At 48.4% G+C, this 17,923-nt stretch overlaps 1 protein-coding gene across 1 annotated transcript in view; it reads left to right on the top strand.

Annotated features, from left to right (window-relative positions):
• Window positions 1-888: 888 nt before the first annotated feature.
• The window catches only part of LOC117444067 (rho guanine nucleotide exchange factor TIAM2-like), a 34,527-nt gene continuing 17,492 nt past the window's right edge, over window positions 889-17,923 (top strand). Inside the window, exons 1-7 of the mRNA XM_034079781.2 lie at window positions 889-971; window positions 8,776-9,067; window positions 10,981-11,233; window positions 11,718-11,915; window positions 13,796-14,438; window positions 14,585-14,760; window positions 15,263-15,526. Of these exons, the coding sequence (XP_033935672.2) occupies window positions 8,781-9,067; window positions 10,981-11,233; window positions 11,718-11,915; window positions 13,796-14,438; window positions 14,585-14,760; window positions 15,263-15,526 (1,821 nt within the window). The 5' untranslated portion in view covers window positions 889-971; window positions 8,776-8,780. The remainder of the gene's footprint in view (window positions 972-8,775; window positions 9,068-10,980; window positions 11,234-11,717; window positions 11,916-13,795; window positions 14,439-14,584; window positions 14,761-15,262; window positions 15,527-17,923) is intronic.

Here is a 17,923-nt window from a genome sequence, read left to right as displayed (position 1 = left end):
AGCCTTGGACTTGTGTCTCGTCTCTTGGCTTTTAACTCTGGCGTCACGTGTCTCAGCGTTCTTGGTGTTTTGGATGGAACTCGTCTCGTCTCTAGTAAGCGTTTAGACTTGTTGTCTTGTGGACTTGGACTCGCTTGTCTTCACTTGTGTAACTCGGACTTGTCTTGCCTTTGTGGGTGTTTTACTTACTAGAAATGGTCTTTTTCATTTGCACGTCAGCCTTGGACTTGTGTCTCGTCTTGTTGGTGCTGGCTCTGCCTTGGACTTGTGTCTCGTCTCTTTCCTTGGCTTTCTCTGACTTCTCTTGGCGTTGTTGGTGTTTTGACTCGTGTCCGACTAGAAATGGTCTTTTGTCTGCATGCCTTTGACTCGGACTCGTCCCGTATGAGCATTGAGTCTCAGGCACTGGACTTTTGTTGACTCAGACTTGTCTTTGTGGCAGTTTCATTTGTACTTTCATCCTTCCTGACTGGGTGCATTGACTTGTCTCTGCAGTGTGCTTGGCGGTTTTATCGCTAAAGAAAAACACAATGGATTTCCACGGAGCCGATGGCAGACTGAAATAAGTATATACTCGTGCAGTTCTACACACTGCGCTTCTGTGTTAGAAACATGCTGAACTACACACTTCCTCCCCGGGAAACATGTGGAAACTGAAGCTGGGGTGAGGCGCTGCAGCTCCTTAAAATAGCAGCGGTGATGATCTCAGAGAAAATCACTCGACATTCCTGCAAAACCAAAATAAACAGTGGACAGAAAAGTCTGGTTTAACGTCATGGAAGAGGGGAGGAAAGAGGGGAGGAGAGAGGGGAGGGGGGAGGGGAGGGGGGAGGTTATACAAAAGCTGAGTGTGCCTGAAGCCCCTCCCTTCCTCTGTTCTCCCTCAGAGAGGAGGGGAGGAGGGAGGAGCAGCTGGAGGCTCAGAACAGAGGAGGACGAGCATGGAGGAGCTTCACTGAGCAGCAAACACGGTAAAGACTTTCTTCCTCGTATCGTCTGCGACCGCTTTGGTTCTTTGAGTTACGTGCACTGTTTGAGTTAAATACCTACGACGTGAAACAAGAGGACACTGGTTGATCCAAACAAGGAGGAAGAGGGGAGGCGTGTGGCGCAGTGGATAGTGCGTTGGTGTTGGGGTCGCAGGTTCAAACCCCACTGCAGTCAGCATGTCTTGTGTCCCTGGGACGCTTCACCCCAAGGTGCTGCTGTGGGGGTTTCCCTCAGTGCTGAGTGTGTGAGTGGCTTTGGAGAAAAGCATCTACCAAGTGACGTGTGATGTGATGAAGACTTGGAATCATGACTGTAGTTCGTGGGAGCAGCAGTAGAACTACGTACGAGGTGATAGTACTGCTCGTCTCCGTCCTGGTCGTGGTCGTAGTTGTAGAAGAAGTAGTTCCTGTCACAGCTGTACTCTCTTCGTGCACCTTCATCATGGCTTTGTTTTAGGGGGTTTTAATATGAAAGAAATGGGTTTTGGCTTTTTTTAAAGTCCTTTAGATATCTGTGAGAGAAATATCTTTTCAAATCAGTTGATGTGTTTTATTGAAATACCTTCGGCATGTTGTCTGACAGAGGGAACAGTGTGAAGACTTTAGATCATAACTTTGCAGCAGCAGCAGAAAGAGGCTGTCGGACTGATATAGTACTTGTTGTAGTAGCAGTTCCTGTAACGCCTATATTTACTTCTGTTCCTGCACCTTCACTGTGGCTTTGATGTTGATTACTGTCTGATGGTGTCAGTGATCCTGATCTGAGAGTACGGAGGCCTACAGGTGCCAACGCGCTAACACTCCTCCATCAGGAGAGACAGCTTCAGAGAGGATGCAGATATAAAGACCCACATGTTCCACATGAAGAGACATCTCCAGCAACTTGAGGACACATGAGAGGGACGACACTAAAGAGACCAGGGGACACTAAAGAGTGACGCACACAGCTGGAGACCAGGGGACACTAAAGAGTGACACACACAGCTGGAGACCAGGGGACACTAAAGAGTGACGCACACAGCTGGAGACCAGGGGACACTAAAGAGTGACGCACACAGCTGGAGACCAGGGGACACTAAAGAGTGACGCACACAGCTGGAGACCAGGGGACACTAAAGAGTGATGCACACAGCTGGAGACCAGGGGACACTAAAGAGTGACGCACACAGCTGGGAGACCAGGGAACACTAAAGAGTGACGCACACAGCTGGAGACCAGGGGACACTAAAGAGTGACGCACACAGCTGGAGACCAGGGGACACTAAAGAGTGATGCACACAGCTGGAGACCAGGGGACACTAAAGAGTGACGCACACAGCTGGGAGACCAGGGAACACTAAAGAGTGACGCACACAGCTGGAGACCAGGGGACACTAAAGAGTGATGCACACAGCTGGAGACCAGGGGACACTAAAGAGTGACGCACACAGCTGGGAGACCAGGGGACACTAAAGAGTGACGCACACAGCTGGAGACCAGGGGACACTAAAGAGTGGCGCACACAACTGGGAGACCAGGGGACAGTAAAGAGTGACGCACACAGCTGGGAGACCAGGGGACACTAAAGAGTGACACACACAGCTGGAGACCAGGGGACACTAAAGAGTGACACACACAGCTGGGAGACCAGGGGACACTAAAGAGTGACACACACAGCTGGAGACCAGGGGACACTAAAGAGTGACGCACACAGCTGGGAGACCAGGGGACACTAAAGAGTGACGCACACAGCTGAGAGACCAGGGGACACTAAAGAGTGACGCACACAGCTGGGAGACCAGGGGACACTAAAGAGTGACGCACACAGCTGGGAGACCAGGGGACACTAAAGAGTGACGCACACAGCTGGGAGACCAGGGGACACTAAAGAGTGGCACACACAGCTGGAGACCAGGGGACACTAAAGAGTGACGCACACAGCTGGAGACCAGGGGACACTAAAGAGTGACGCACACAGCTGGGAGACCAGGGGACACTAAAGAGTGGCACACACAGCTGGAGACCAGGGGACACTAAAGAGTGACGCACACAGCTGGAGACCAGGGGACACTAAAGAGTGACGCACACAGCTGGGAGACCAGGGGACACTAAAGAGTGGCACACACAGCTGGAGACCAGGGGACAGTAAAGAGTGACGCACACAGCTGGAGACCAGGGGACACTAAAGAGTGACGCACACAGCTGGGAGACCAGGGGACACTAAAGAGTGGCACACACAGCTGGAGACCAGGGGACACTAAAGAGTGACGCACACAGCTGGAGACCAGGGGACACTAAAGAGTGACGCACACAGCTGGGAGACCAGGGGACACTAAAGAGTGGCACACACAGTTGGAGACCAGGGGACACTAAAGAGTGACGCACACAGCTGGAGACCAGGGGACACTAAAGAGTGACGCACACAGCTGGGAGACCAGGGGACACTAAAGAGTGGCGCACACAGCTGGAGACCAGGGGACAGTAAAGAGTGACGCACACAGCTGGAGACCAGGGGACACTAAAGAGTGACGCACACAGCTGGGAGACCAGGGGACACTAAAGAGTGACGCACACAGCTGGAGACCAGGGGACACTAAAGAGTGACGCACACAGCTGGAGACCAGGGGACACTAAAGAGTGGCACACACAGCTGGAGACCAGGGGACACTAAAGAGTGACGCACACAGCTGAGAGACCAGGGGACAATAAAGAGTGACGCACACAGCTGGGAGACCAGGGGACACTAAAGAGTGACGCACACAGCTGGGAGACCAGGGGACACTAAAGAGTGACGCACACAGCTGGGAGACCAGGGGACACTAAAGAGTCACGCACACAGCTGGAGACCAGGGGACACTAAAGAGTGACACACACAGCTGGAGACCAGGGGACACTAAAGAGTGACGCACACAGCTGAGAGACCAGGGGACACTAAAGAGTGACGCACACAGCTGGGAGACCAGGGGACACTAAAGAGTGACGCACACAGCTGGGAGACCAGGGGACACTAAAGAGTGACGCACACAGCTGGAGACCAGGGGACACTAAAGAGTGGCACACACAGCTGGAGACCAGGGGACACTAAAGAGTGACGCACACAGCTGAGAGACCAGGGGACACTAAAGAGTGACGCACACAGCTGGGAGACCAGGGGACACTAAAGAGTGCCGCACACAGCTGGGAGACCAGGGGACACTAAAGAGTGACGCACACAGCTGGGAGACCAGGGGACACAAAAGAGTCACGCACACAGCTGGAGACCAGGGGACACTAAAGAGTGACGCACACAGCTGGGAGACCAGGGGACACTAAAGAGTGGCACACACAGTTGGAGACCAGGGGACACTAAAGAGTGACGCACACAGCTGGAGACCAGGGGACACTAAAGAGTGACGCACACAGCTGGGAGACCAGGGGACACTAAAGAGTGGCACACACAGCTGGAGACCAGGGGACAGTAAAGAGTGACGCACACAGCTGGAGACCAGGGGACACTAAAGAGTGACGCACACAGCTGGGAGACCAGGGGACACTAAAGAGTGACGCACACAGCTGGAGACCAGGGGACACTAAAGAGTGACGCACACAGCTGGAGACCAGGGGACACTAAAGAGTGGCACACACAGCTGGAGACCAGGGGACACTAAAGAATGACGCACACAGCTGAGAGACCAGGGGACACTAAAGAGTGACGCACACAGCTGGGAGACCAGGGGACACTAAAGAGTGACGTACACAGCTGGGAGACCAGGGGACACTAAAGAGTGACGCACACAGCTGGGAGACCAGGGGACACTAAAGAGTCACGCACACAGCTGGAGACCAGGGGACACTAAAGAGTGGCACACACAGCTGGAGACCAGGGGACACTAAAGAGTGACGCACACAGCTGAGAGACCAGGGGACACTAAAGAGTGACGCACACAGCTGGGAGACCAGGGGACACTAAAGAGTGACGCACACAGCTGGGAGACCAGGGGACACTAAAGAGTGACGCACACAGCTGGGAGACCAGGGGACACTAAAGAGTCACGCACACAGCTGGAGACCAGGGGACACTAAAGAGTGACGCACACAGCTGGGAGACCAGGGGACACTAAAGAGTGGCACACACAGCTGGAGACCAGGGGACACTAAAGAGTGACGCACACAGCTGGAGACCAGGGGACACTAAAGAGTGGCACACACAGCTGGAGACCAGGGGACACTAAAGAGTGACGCACACAGCTGAGAGACCAGGGGACACTAAAGAGTGACGCACACAGCTGGGAGACCAGGGGACACTAAAGAGTGACGCACACAGCTGGGAGACCAGGGGACACTAAAGAGTGACGCACACAGCTGGGAGACCAGGGGACACTAAAGAGTCACGCACACAGCTGGAGACCAGGGGACACTAAAGAGTGACACACACAGCTGGAGACCAGGGGACACTAAAGAGTGACGCACACAGCTGAGAGACCAGGGGACACTAAAGAGTGACGCACACAGCTGGGAGACCAGGGGACACTAAAGAGTGACGCACACAGCTGGGAGACCAGGGGACACTAAAGAGTGACGCACACAGCTGGAGACCAGGGGACACTAAAGAGTGGCACACACAGCTGGAGACCAGGGGACACTAAAGAGTGACGCACACAGCTGAGAGACCAGGGGACACTAAAGAGTGACGCACACAGCTGGGAGACCAGGGGACACTAAAGAGTGCCGCACACAGCTGGGAGACCAGGGGACACTAAAGAGTGACGCACACAGCTGGGAGACCAGGGGACACTAAAGAGTCACGCACACAGCTGGAGACCAGGGGACACTAAAGAGTGACGCACACAGCTGGGAGACCAGGGGACACTAAAGAGTGGCACACACAGTTTGAAACCATGGGACACTAAAGAGTGACGCACACAGCTGGAGACCAGGGGACACTAAAGAGTGACGCACACAGCTGGGAGACCAGGGGACACTAAAGAGTGACGCACACAGCTGGAGACCAGGGGACAGTAAAGAGTGACGCACACAGCTGGAGACCAGGGGACACTAAAGAGTGACGCACACAGCTGGGAGACCAGGGGACACTAAAGAGTGACGCACACAGCTGGAGACCAGGGGACACTAAAGAGTGACGCACACAGCTGGAGACCAGGGGACACTAAAGAGTGGCACACACAGCTGGAGACCAGGGGACACTAAAGAGTGACGCACACAGCTGAGAGACCAGGGGACACTAAAGAGTGACGCACACAGCTGGGAGACCAGGGGACACTAAAGAGTGACGCACACAGCTGGGAGACCAGGGGACACTAAAGAGTGACGCACACAGCTGGGAGACCAGGGGACACTAAAGAGTCACGCACACAGCTGGAGACCAGGGGACACTAAAGAGTGGCACACACAGCTGGAGACCAGGGGACACTAAAGAGTGACGCACACAGCTGAGAGACCAGGGGACACTAAAGAGTGACGCACACAGCTGGGAGACCAGGGGACACTAAAGAGTGACGCACACAGCTGGGAGACCAGGGGACACTAAAGAGTGACGCACACAGCTGGGAGACCAGGGGACACTAAAGAGTCACGCACACAGCTGGAGACCAGGGGACACTAAAGAGTGACGCACACAGCTGGGAGACCAGGGGACACTAAAGAGTGGCACACACAGCTGGAGACCAGGGGACACTAAAGAGTGACGCACACAGCTGGGACCTTGGTGACGTTCAGGGTGATAAAGCTGAACAACTGTCTCTGTTGTTGGAAACTTCCCTAAAATGTTGTCTCGTCTTATTTGAACAAAGTGGTCACATGACTCCTTCTGGTGTGACTGCAGATCTGCTGTGAGCTAGCTAGCTAGCTAGCTAGCTAGCTAACGCAGCTAGCCTAGTCATTTCAGACCAACACACTCTCACTCCCTGAGCGTGCAGGAGAGACGTTTGGTCAGTGTCCTCGGCTCCTTCAGCTTCATAAAGGGACGCAAATAGCTTTCAACTGATTGCAATGTATTCCCATCTGCAGCGGGATGTGACGCTCATGGAAGCACGGCATTCGTTGGTGTTGGCTGCCCTTAACGGTAATGTGAGCGTCCATTCCCATTGGATAAGGAGAATTGTACACCCGGAAGTAAGTACTCCCCTCACTGTGGATTGATGTCAGTGATATCTGCACTACTCATTGACTAACACCAGAGTGTCCTTGTTGATTACACAACACTGATTGGTTTAAATTGTGTGCAATGCTTTTGTATTTTTCCCTTCGATTCGGAGAAACAAATGTGTTTTCGGAGTAAAGGATGGCAGAAGACACTACACTACCCAGAATCCCCAGCTATCGTTTGGACTACACCATGTGCTCTGTTTGACAAACCCCGATAGTCCTCAAGCTCTGTGATTGGAGAGTGTGCTCCGAGGGTTACCGAGCCTCGAACAGCACTTGAAATGGGATGGAACCACGGCAGACTGTCCAAAACTGGATTTGAACGGGTCCACCGCGTCCCCCCCCTCCCCCACCCCGTCCCCAGAACTACACATGCTGGCTATTCTGTTTCGCAACATGTTCTCTATGGCACGTCTCTACTGGGAGTTGTAGTTTTAAAAGACGTTTTCGTATTTCCCATAATAAGAAGTTGCCAGTATTAAACTGTGTACATCCCTGGAGGTTTAGGGGACAGGAAACACTCACATTTAAAACATATCATTAATAAATGGGTGGAAATTGCTCGTGCCCATTATGGGCAGCATTAATATATATACCCACACGCCAGCTAAGGTCAGAAGAGCTTTATTTAACAGCTGGTCTGATGTCTGTGACCCCTGTTGTTCATTGATAACATTACATTACATTAATTGTTAAGCCTGAAACATGCACTTGTCAAGGTTCAGAGGCACATTGTGCAAATATGGCAGTAGCCATCGATCAGCTTAAGATAAGATATACTTTATTGATCCCAAGTTGGAACATTTGCGTTACATCAGCATGTGTAACAGTTGTAAATATGCAGTGGTGTTTATTTACATCATTTAGTATAATCACACAAATTCTGTGTTTTATATTTAACAATTACTGTTTGAACTAACGACAATAAAACGAAGTTCGGCCATGCTTCCTTTTTCTGCAGGGAGAAATTTGAAGACAAAAAGGGTTTGTCAAACAGAGCACATGGTGTAGTCCAAACGATAGCTGGGGATTCTGGGTAGTGTAGTGTCTTCTGCCATCCTTTACTCCGAAAAAATATTTGTTTCTCCGAATCGAAGGGGAAAAATACAAAAGCATTGCACACAATTTAAACCAATCAATGTTGTGTAATTAACAAGGACACTCTGGTGTCAGTCGATGAGTAGTGCAGATATCACTGACATCAATCGTCAGTAAGGGGAATACTTACTTCCGGGTGTACAATTCTCCGTTATCCAATGGGAATGGATGCTCACATTGCCTTTAAGGGCAGCCGACACAAACGAATGCCGTGCTTCCATGAGCGTCAAATCCCGCCGCAGATGGGAATACATTGCAATCAGTTGAAAGATGTTTGCGTCCCTTTATGACGCTGAAGGAGCCTCGGAGCGCCACACTGCACGCCTCGGACACTGACCAAACGTCGCTCCTGGACGCTCAGGGAGTGAGAGTGTGTTGTTCAGACATACTGACAAACTCTTACAGTTATGAAACCTTTGTGTTTTGTTATAAAGTTGGTGCCTGTGTGGGTCCATAGCGCTTTTCTTTTTTGCCCGAAGGCCACCATGAGGCCAATCTGGATCTTCTGATGCAGAAGATATTTATTTGTGTGTTTCAGTTTTCACTTCTTGGTTTCCTCCCGCAGCAGCGATGGGAAACTCGGACAGTCTCGTCGTCTCTCCGGCTGTATCCTCCGCCTCGCTACGTTTCTCCTCCAGGAGGGAGGAGCTGCCGTCGGCCCGAAGCTGGTGGAGGAGTCAGGGAGTCAGTGGGAGGAAGGGGAGGACGAGCACCCCCCAAAGCACCTTCATTCCCAACAAGACCTTCCCCCCCCAAAACACCTTCCCCCCCAACAACACCATCACCCCCAAAATCACCTTCACCCCCCCACCTTGCACCTCCTGGAGCTACCAGTCCGGAGCAGCCTCTCCTGAAAGGTACCTGCAGACTAAATAATACAATATTATTATTCTCTCTGTGAAAAGATTCTGACATTTTAACTTTTAATCCTAAAAGGTACTGATATTACGCTGTAAAAAGCACGAATACCACACTGTACACTATATTAATATCACACTGTAAAATTATTACTAGTACCACACTGTAAAAAGTAGTGATACTACACTGTAAAAGGTATTGATACCACACTGGGAAAAATATTGATACCACTCTGTAAAAGGTATTAATCTGTTAAACCCGAGAGACCCCGATACCGGGGCCCTCCTGCAACATTTTGCAGGAAACAGTGTCTGAGGGCATGTTCATTTAATAAACTATGAATGTTTTATATCCATGTAACGGGAAGAAACTCATCTAACTGATAATTGTTTTTTATTTTATTTTTAAAACCCACAATGCTAACGCTGAGGGGTACAGACATTATCACTCAATGATAAGAACTTGCGACTTTATAAACCAAAACAAACATGTGGCTCTAGGTAGCTAAAAACGCTAACATGGCTTACCTGTGTCGTTGTCTGGTCAAAAGTGGTCTTCAATGGCATTAAAACGATAAAAAAACGCTGCTGACGTTAATCCATAGGTTAAGCCAATGTGTCTGTGTCCCTGTGAAATGATTTCTGATAATCCATCAGCAATAAACCTGCTTTTCGGTTTCCAGATGTCAGAGCTAGAGATAGCTTCACTCTCATGGAAAACTGTGTGCGGGAAGCCCCCACATTTTTGTTTTACCATGTGTGTGTGTGGGGAAATCCCCCTTCGATTCTATTGGCTCTGACAGTCAGAAAGAGACGTCAATCACCAAAATCGACCAAGGGGGGCCAGAGAAATGGAAAAAAATAGGGTTTTTTTGCTAAATCTCTCTAAAAAGGTCAGATTTAACTTGTTTTGCATCAATCTTCATACAGAGTACTTATTATATGTTGTACTTTGGATTCCTAAAGCTTTTAGTCTACCTTACCATCATCCAAGGTTAGTTTTCACTATAAGTAAAACATCTTTTTTTTTTTATTCAGATGTTCAATCTGAACATCTGAATTTTCTTTAAAATAAAAAACATCTATATTGATTCTGACTTTTCTGCATCCAACTCACAGGTTTATCATTACTTTGAGAACAAAGATTATTAATTTAACACTTTTAGAAGATATCGTCATTTATTCTGGGAATGTCATTTTCGAGCCTGAGACCTGAAAAACAGGCTCAGGGCTGAACTGGTTAATACCCAATTGTAAACAGTAGTGATAACACACTGTAAAAAATATCAATAGCACACTGTAATTCAGGTTAAAGGTGGGGTAGGTAAGTTTCAGAAACCGGCTCGAGTGCACTAAAATTTGAAAGTACACAGCCGAAAAGAATCCGCCCTTCCTTCAGACATCCTCACAGAGCACCTCCTCCAACACACACGAACGCGCACATGACTTAGGTTGACTATATAGTTCAGGGGAATTCATACAAACAGATAATTACCTGTCCACGAGAAAAAGAGCGACCACGGCGTCAGATTTCAACTCGGTGTGTATGGGGGTTATTCCCCATCTTTATTCAAGAGCGTGGTATTTAAATTTGGAAGCATACTTTATTGATTTCCTTCACTGAAACCCCACGAGATACGAGTTTTTGTGTTTCTCTTATTTTCCTACGATGCCGTTTTGAGTGGCCGTGAAGAAGAAAGTATGAAGGACAGACCATCTATTTCTATTCATTTATTTTTGAGGAAGGGGCCGGTGACCTCAGAGGATGTTCTTCTCCCTGCTGCTTTCGGGTGCGGTGTGTTCACAGAGATGCTTTGTGATGCGTACCATGAACGGAAACAAATACAAACCAAATGAAATGATAAGTACAATTACATATTATAAATAAAGCTTTATTCTATGTGTCCCCTCAGGCGGCACGCTGGGCTCTTCTCTGGGGGGAGTAGCGGGGCTGGAGGGGGGGGTGACTCCCCCAAAGTGCTGCTCACTAAAGACGGCAGTAACGGCGGCTCGCTCAGCTCCGACGGGTCCTGGTTTGATTCCCCATGGGGGGGGGAGCTGACGGACAACCCCCCCTCCACCACCTTCTCCTCGGGGGACAGCGGCCTGGGAGACTCTCTGATCCTGATCCCTGTCCTGAAGACTCTGAAACCTCCATGGCCGCCGGTACACCCCCAAGCATCTCATGTATTGTACTTGTTTAAAAAATGTGTTTTTTTATTTACAAGACCTGAGTACTTCTACTTTTACTCAAGTACCTGCTCTGAGTACTTCTACTTGTACTCAAGTACCTGCTCTGAGTACTTCTACTTGTACTCAAGTACCTGCTCTGAGTACTTCTGCTTGTACTCAAGTACGTGCTCTGAGTACTTCTGCTTGTACTCAAGTACGTGCTCTGAGTACTTCTACTTGTACTCAAGTACCTGCCCTGAGTACTTCTGCTTGTACTCAAGTACGTGCTCTGAGTACTTCTACTTGTACTCAAGTACCTGCCCTGAGTACTTCTGCTTGTACTCAAGTACGTGCTCTGAGTACTTCTACTTGTACTCAAGTACCTGCTCTGAGTACTTCTGCTTTTACTCAAGTACGTGCTCTGAGTACTTCTACTTGTACTCAAGTACGTGCTCTGAGTACTTCTCTGTGTTTGCAGACTGCCCCCCCCTCGTTCCCCACCTCGATGGATGCCTCTTCTTCTTCCTCCTCCTCCTCTTCGTCAGCCCTGGTGTTGCAGTGTAACTCTTCCCCCCCCGCTGCCGCCCCTGGGAACAGCCGCAAAGACTTCCTGAAGAGCGTCCGCCGCCTCAGCGACTGGACAGGAAGTCTGACCCGGAAGAAGAGGCGGGTCCAGGTGAGAGACCACCTTCTGATGAGTCTGCTTCCTGCCTTTCACATGAAAGGTCTCCTGTAAGATGCACTTCCTGATGTCTTCTCTACAGGACACTTCAGAGTCATGTCCTTAGTAACAGCTGGAAGAGAGGGGGGGGCTACAAGGACCTGTTTGGGGTTTGGAGCAGGACACTTCAGAGTCATGTCCTTAGTAACAGCTGGAAGAGAGGGGGGGGGGGCTACAAGGACCTGTTTGGGGTTTTGGAGGAGGACACTTCAGAGACATGTCCTTAGTAACAGCTGGAAGAGAGGGGGGGGGCTACAAGGATCTGTTTGGGGTTTGGAGGAGGACACTTCAGAGACATGTCCTTAGTAACAGCTGGAAGAGAGGGGGGGGGGCTACAAGGACCTGTTTGGGGTTTGGAGGAGGACACTTCAGAGACATGTCCTTAGTAACAGCTGGAAGAGAGGGGGGGGGCTACAAGGATCTGTTTGGGGTTTGGAGCAGGACACTTCAGAGTCATGTCCTTAGTAACAGCTGGAAGAGAGGGGGGGGGCTACAAGGACCTGTTTGGGGTTTGGAGCAGGACACTTCAGAGTCATGTCCTTAGTAACAGCTGGAAGAGAGGGGGGGGGCTACAAGGACCTGTTTGGGGTTTGGAGCAGGACACTTCAGAGACATGTCCTTAGTAACAGCTGGAAGAGAGGGGGGGGGGCTACAAGGACCTGTTTGGGGTTTGGAGCAGGACACTTCAGAGCAGACCCGGCGTCATGGCCATCCAGGATTTGGGACGCTGTTTTAATCAGGGCTGAATACAACATTTTAATTGTTTTATGATTATGTTCAGCGGCGGCGCCAGGGTATACTGGGGTAGGCTGCAGCCATACCAATAAATGGCTCAGCCCCACCATGAAAAATGATTTTAAGTAAGCTAAATAAAGTCCGCCAACTCGCGGAGTAAACTGCGCAGACAGCAGTTAGTCAGATTGATTTCAGCCGCTTGTCTGGAAATACCGAAGACTAGAAACGGTTTGAAAACTGTTGTCACGTAGTGATCGTCTTCTCAATAGAACATCTTTGATAATGTCTTCTGGCCAATCAGAGTCAAGATAACGACGTGGTGTTGTTGCAGGAAGTCCCGACGGAGAATACTTTTGCTGTAGTTACAGTACATCCAGGGCCGGCCCTCGGAATAGGCAGTATAGGCGAATGCTAAGGGCGCATCAACCCATAGGGGGCGCCGGAAATTGAAAAAAGAAAGTTAGAAATTAAAAAAATATATTTATTTTTTATTTCATAACAACACAATTTCCCGATTTTGGATCAACAAAGTACATCTTATAATCTTATACTAACAGAACTACGCCTATATTGAGAACAGCGCCCATAAACTATGGCGCACCCCCCAAATCAAGTTGAACCCCCCAGCCCCAGAGGTTTATGTGAAATTGTTCTTTTTTTGTTGACCTGTTTGGGGTTTGGAGCAGGACACTTCAGAGTCATGTCCTTAGTAACAGCTGGAAGAGAGGGGGGGGGGGCTACAAGGGTCTGTTTGGGGGTTGGAGCAGGACACTTCAGAGTCATGTCCTTAGTAACAGCTGGAAGAGGGGGGGGGGGCTACAAGGGTCTGTTTGGGGGTTGGAGCAGGACACTTCAGAGTCATGTCCTTAGTAACAGCTGGAAGAGGGGGGGGGGCTACAAGGGTCTGTTTGGGGGTTGGAGCAGGACACTTCAAAGTCATGTCCTTAGTAACAGCTGGAAGAGAGAGGGGGGGGGCTACACGGATCACTTTGGGGTTTGGAGCAGGACACTTCAGAGTCATGTCCTTATATCTGAGAGCTGTACTTATGCCTAAAGAGAGTATAATAGGAGCCCTGTAAAATAAAGTCTGTCTCCTCCAGGAGCCGTACGGCAGCAGTGAAGGTCTGACCGGGCCGGACTCTGGGCTTTGGATCTGCAACCCTCTGCACGCTCTGAACCAGAACCAGGAGCAGAACCAGGTCCCAGTGTTCCCCTGCAGGAGTCTGAACCAGAACCAGGAGCAGAACCAGGTCCCAGTGTTCCCCTGCAGGAGTCTGAACCAGAACCAGGAGCAGAACCAGGTCCCAGTGTTCCCCTGGAGGAGTCTGAACCAGAACCAGGAGCAGAACCAGGTCCCAGTGTTCCCCTGGAGGAGTCTGAACCAGAACCAGAGCAGCGAGGAGGTCCAGCGGCAGAAGGTCTACCAGAACTTCATGCAGGAGCTGAAGACGGGCTTTAGCAGAGAGGAGGAAGAGGAGGAGGTTCTGTTGGAGGAGGAGGTTCTGTTAAAGGAGGAGGTTCTGTTGGAGGAGGAGGTTCTGTTAAAGGAGGAGGTTCTGTTGGAGGAGGTTCTGTTGGAGGAGGAGGTTCTGTTGGAGGAGGAGGTTCTGTTGGAGGAGAAGGTTCTGTTGGTGCGCCGGGCCGGCTGGCTCTCCTTCAAACCTCTCCTCACCGTAAACAGAGACAGGAAGCTGGAGCTGGTGTCGCGCCGCCGCTGGAGACGATACTGGGTCACTCTGAAGGGTACACACACACACACACACACACACACACACACACACACACACACACACACATACACACACGCACGCACAGACGCACACACACACACACACACTGTGAAACAAACCCTTAAATATATTCCATTGTGGAACTGGGTTTCCCCTCAGGCTGCACGCTGCTGTTTTACGACACGTACGATAAAAGCGTGAGTTGGGACGCAGAGCGGTCCCCGTGTGTCTGCGTGCGGACGGAGGGCAGTCTGGTGCAGAACGTCCCGGAACATCCGAAGAGAGAAAACGTTTTCTGCCTGAGCAACGGACACGCCGACGTCTACCTGCTGCAGGTGAGAGAAAACACTTCTGTTATTGTATATGTTTGAGGGTCCCTGAACGCACCATCAGACCCTGAGATCATTGTATATGTTTGAGGGTCCCTGAACGCACCATCAGACCCTGAGATCATTGTATATGTTTGAGGGTCCCTGAACGCACCATCAGACCCTGAGATCATTGTATATGTTTGATGGTCCCTGAACGCACCATCAGACCCTGAGATCATTGTATATGTTTGAGGGTCCCTGAACGCACCATCAGACCCTGAGATCATTGTATATGTTTGAGGGTCCCTGAACGCACCATCAGACCCTGAGATCACATGCTCAAAAGGATCAACCAGAACGTAATATCTTCACTTGAAGTCTTTAAATATGAGAAGGAGATATTTGTATACAATATTTGTTTTTAAAGTTTTTTTTCTCATCTAATTTTTATTTACTTTAGTATTTTATTTTATTTCCAAAATAAATTATAAAACATTTTCTAATGTACTTTATTTCCCCCCTGCAGGCCACCAGCCAGCCGGACCTGGAGACCTGGGTGACGGCGCTGCACTCGGCGAGCGCGGCGTTGCATTCACGGCGGGGGGGCGGGGCTACGCTGCGGAGGGGCGGAGTTACACTGCGGGGGGGTGGGGCTACACTGCAGCTGCTGCGTCTGCAGAGCCAGGAGCTGCTGGAGAACATCGAGAAGGACGGCAGGATGAAGAAAATGGCCGAACTGCAGCTGTCCGTCATCAGGGAGGCGAACAGCAGGAGGGCGGTGCAGAACCAGGTAAGGGGGAGGGGACCCAGGTGAGGAGCCAGGTGAGGGGGGATAGCCAGGTGAGGGGGGAGAGCTAGGTGAGGGAGGGGGGGGGGGTTACTGATAGAGATTTCCTCAGTTCAATGCTAACAGTTAAAATATTATTTTATATGTAACAAGTTTCTGAAAAAACTTTTTACAGTGTGATATTAGTATCTTTTACAATGCAGTAGCCTATTAGTACCTTTTACAGCGTGATATCAGCATCTTTTACAGTTAGTAACCTTTTACAGTGTAGTATTTGTACCTTTTACAGTGTAGTATCAGTACAGTGTAGTATTTGTACCTTTTACAGTGTAGTATCAGTACAGTGTAGTATGTGTACCTTTTACAGTGTAGTATCAGTACAGGGTAGTATTTGTACCTTTTACAGTGTAGTATTTGTACCTTTTACAGTGTAGTATCAATACAGTGTAGTAACCTTTTACAGTGTAGTATTTGTACCTTTTACAGTGTAGTATCAGTACAGTGCAGTATTTGTACCTTTTACAGTGTAGTATCACTACAGTGTAGTATTTGTGCCTTTTACAGTGTAGTACTTTTACAGTGTAGTAATCGTACCTTTTACAGTGTAGTACTTTGACAGAGTAGTATTCGTACCTTTTACAGTGTAGTATTTGTACCTTTTACAGTGTAGTACTTTTACAGTGTAGTATTGTTACCTTGTACAGCGTGATATCAGCATATTTTACAGAGTGGTACTAGTACCTTTACAGTGTAGTATCAGTACAGTGTAATATTACCTTTTACAGTGTAGTATCAGTACAGTGTAGTATTTGTACCTTTTTAAAGTGTAGTATTACCTTTTACAGTGTAGTATCAGTACAGTGTAGTATTTGTACCTTTTTAAAATGTAGTATTACCTTTTACAGTGTAGTATCAGTACAGTGTAGTATTACCTTTTACAGTGTAGTGTCAGTACAGTGTAGTATGTGTACCTTTTACAGTGTAGTATCAGTACAGTGTAGTATTACCTTTTACAGTGTAGTGTCAGTACAGTGTAGTATTACCTTGTACAGTGTAGTATCAGTAGAGTGTAGTATGTGTACCTTTTACAGTGTAGTGTCAGTACAGTGTACTACTTGTACCTTTTACAGTGTAGTATCGGTACAGTGTAGTAACCTTTTACAGTGTAGTGTCAGTACAGTGTAGTACTTGTACCTTTTACAGTGTAGTATCAGTACAGTTTAGTATGTGTGTACCTTTTAGAATGTAGTAACCTGTTACAGTGTAGTATCAGTACAGTGTAGTATTACCTTGTACAGTGTAGTAACCTTTTACAGTGTCAGTACAGTGTAGTAACCTTTTACAGTGTAGTATCAGTACAGTGTAGTAACCTTTTACAGTGTAGTGTCAGTACAGTGTAGTACTTGTACCTTTTACAGTGTAGTATCAGTACAGTGTAGTAATCTTTTACAGTGTAGTATCAGTACAGTGTAGTATTACCTTTTACAGTGTAGTATCAGTACAGTGCAGTATTTGTACCTTTTTACAGTGTAGTGTCAGTACAGTGTAGTACTTGTACCTTTTACAGTGTAGTATCAGTACAGTGTAGTAATCTTTTACAGTGTAGTATCAGTACAGTGTAGTATTACCTTTTACAGTGTAGTATCAGTACAGTGTCGTATTTGTGCCTTTTACAGTGTAGTACTTTTACAGTGTAGTAATCGTACCTTTTACAGTGTAGTACTTTTACAGTGTAGTATTTGTACCTTTTACAGTGTAGTACTTTTACAGTGTAGTATTGTTACCTTGTACAGCGTGATATCAGCGTATTTTACAGTGTGGTATTAGTACCTTTACAGTGTAGTATCAGTACAGTGTAGTATTACCTTTTACAGTGTAGTATCAGTACAGTGTAGTATTTGTACCTTTTTAAAATGTAGTATTACCTTTTACAGTGTAGTATCAGTACAGTGTAGTATTACCTTTTACAGTGTAGTGTCAGTACAGTGTAGTATTTGTACCTTTTAGAACGTAGTAACCTTTTACAGTGTAGTATCAGTACAGTGTAGTATTACCTTTTACAGTGTAGTATCAGTACAGTGTAGTATGTGTACCTTTTACAGTGTAGTGTCAGTACAGTGTAGTACTTGTACCTTTTACAGTGTAGTATCGGTATCAATCAATCAATCAATGTTTATTTACAGCCCAATATCACAAATGTTACATTTGTCTCAGTGGTCTTCAGTGTGTACAGAATATCAGTATGACAATACGACACCCTCTGTCCTTAGACCCTCTGTCCTTAGACCCTCTGTCCTCAGACCCTCTGTCCTTAGACCCTCACATCGTACAAGGAAAAACTTCCAAAGAAAACCCAGTTTAAGGGAACATGGAGAAACCTCAGGGAGAGCAACAGAGGAG

This window comes from Pseudochaenichthys georgianus, unplaced genomic scaffold (assembly GCF_902827115.2).
Source record: "Pseudochaenichthys georgianus unplaced genomic scaffold, fPseGeo1.2 scaffold_721_arrow_ctg1, whole genome shotgun sequence".
Taxonomy (NCBI): Eukaryota; Metazoa; Chordata; class Actinopteri; order Perciformes; family Channichthyidae; genus Pseudochaenichthys; species Pseudochaenichthys georgianus.
This window is presented reverse-complemented; position numbering and strand designations above follow the sequence as displayed.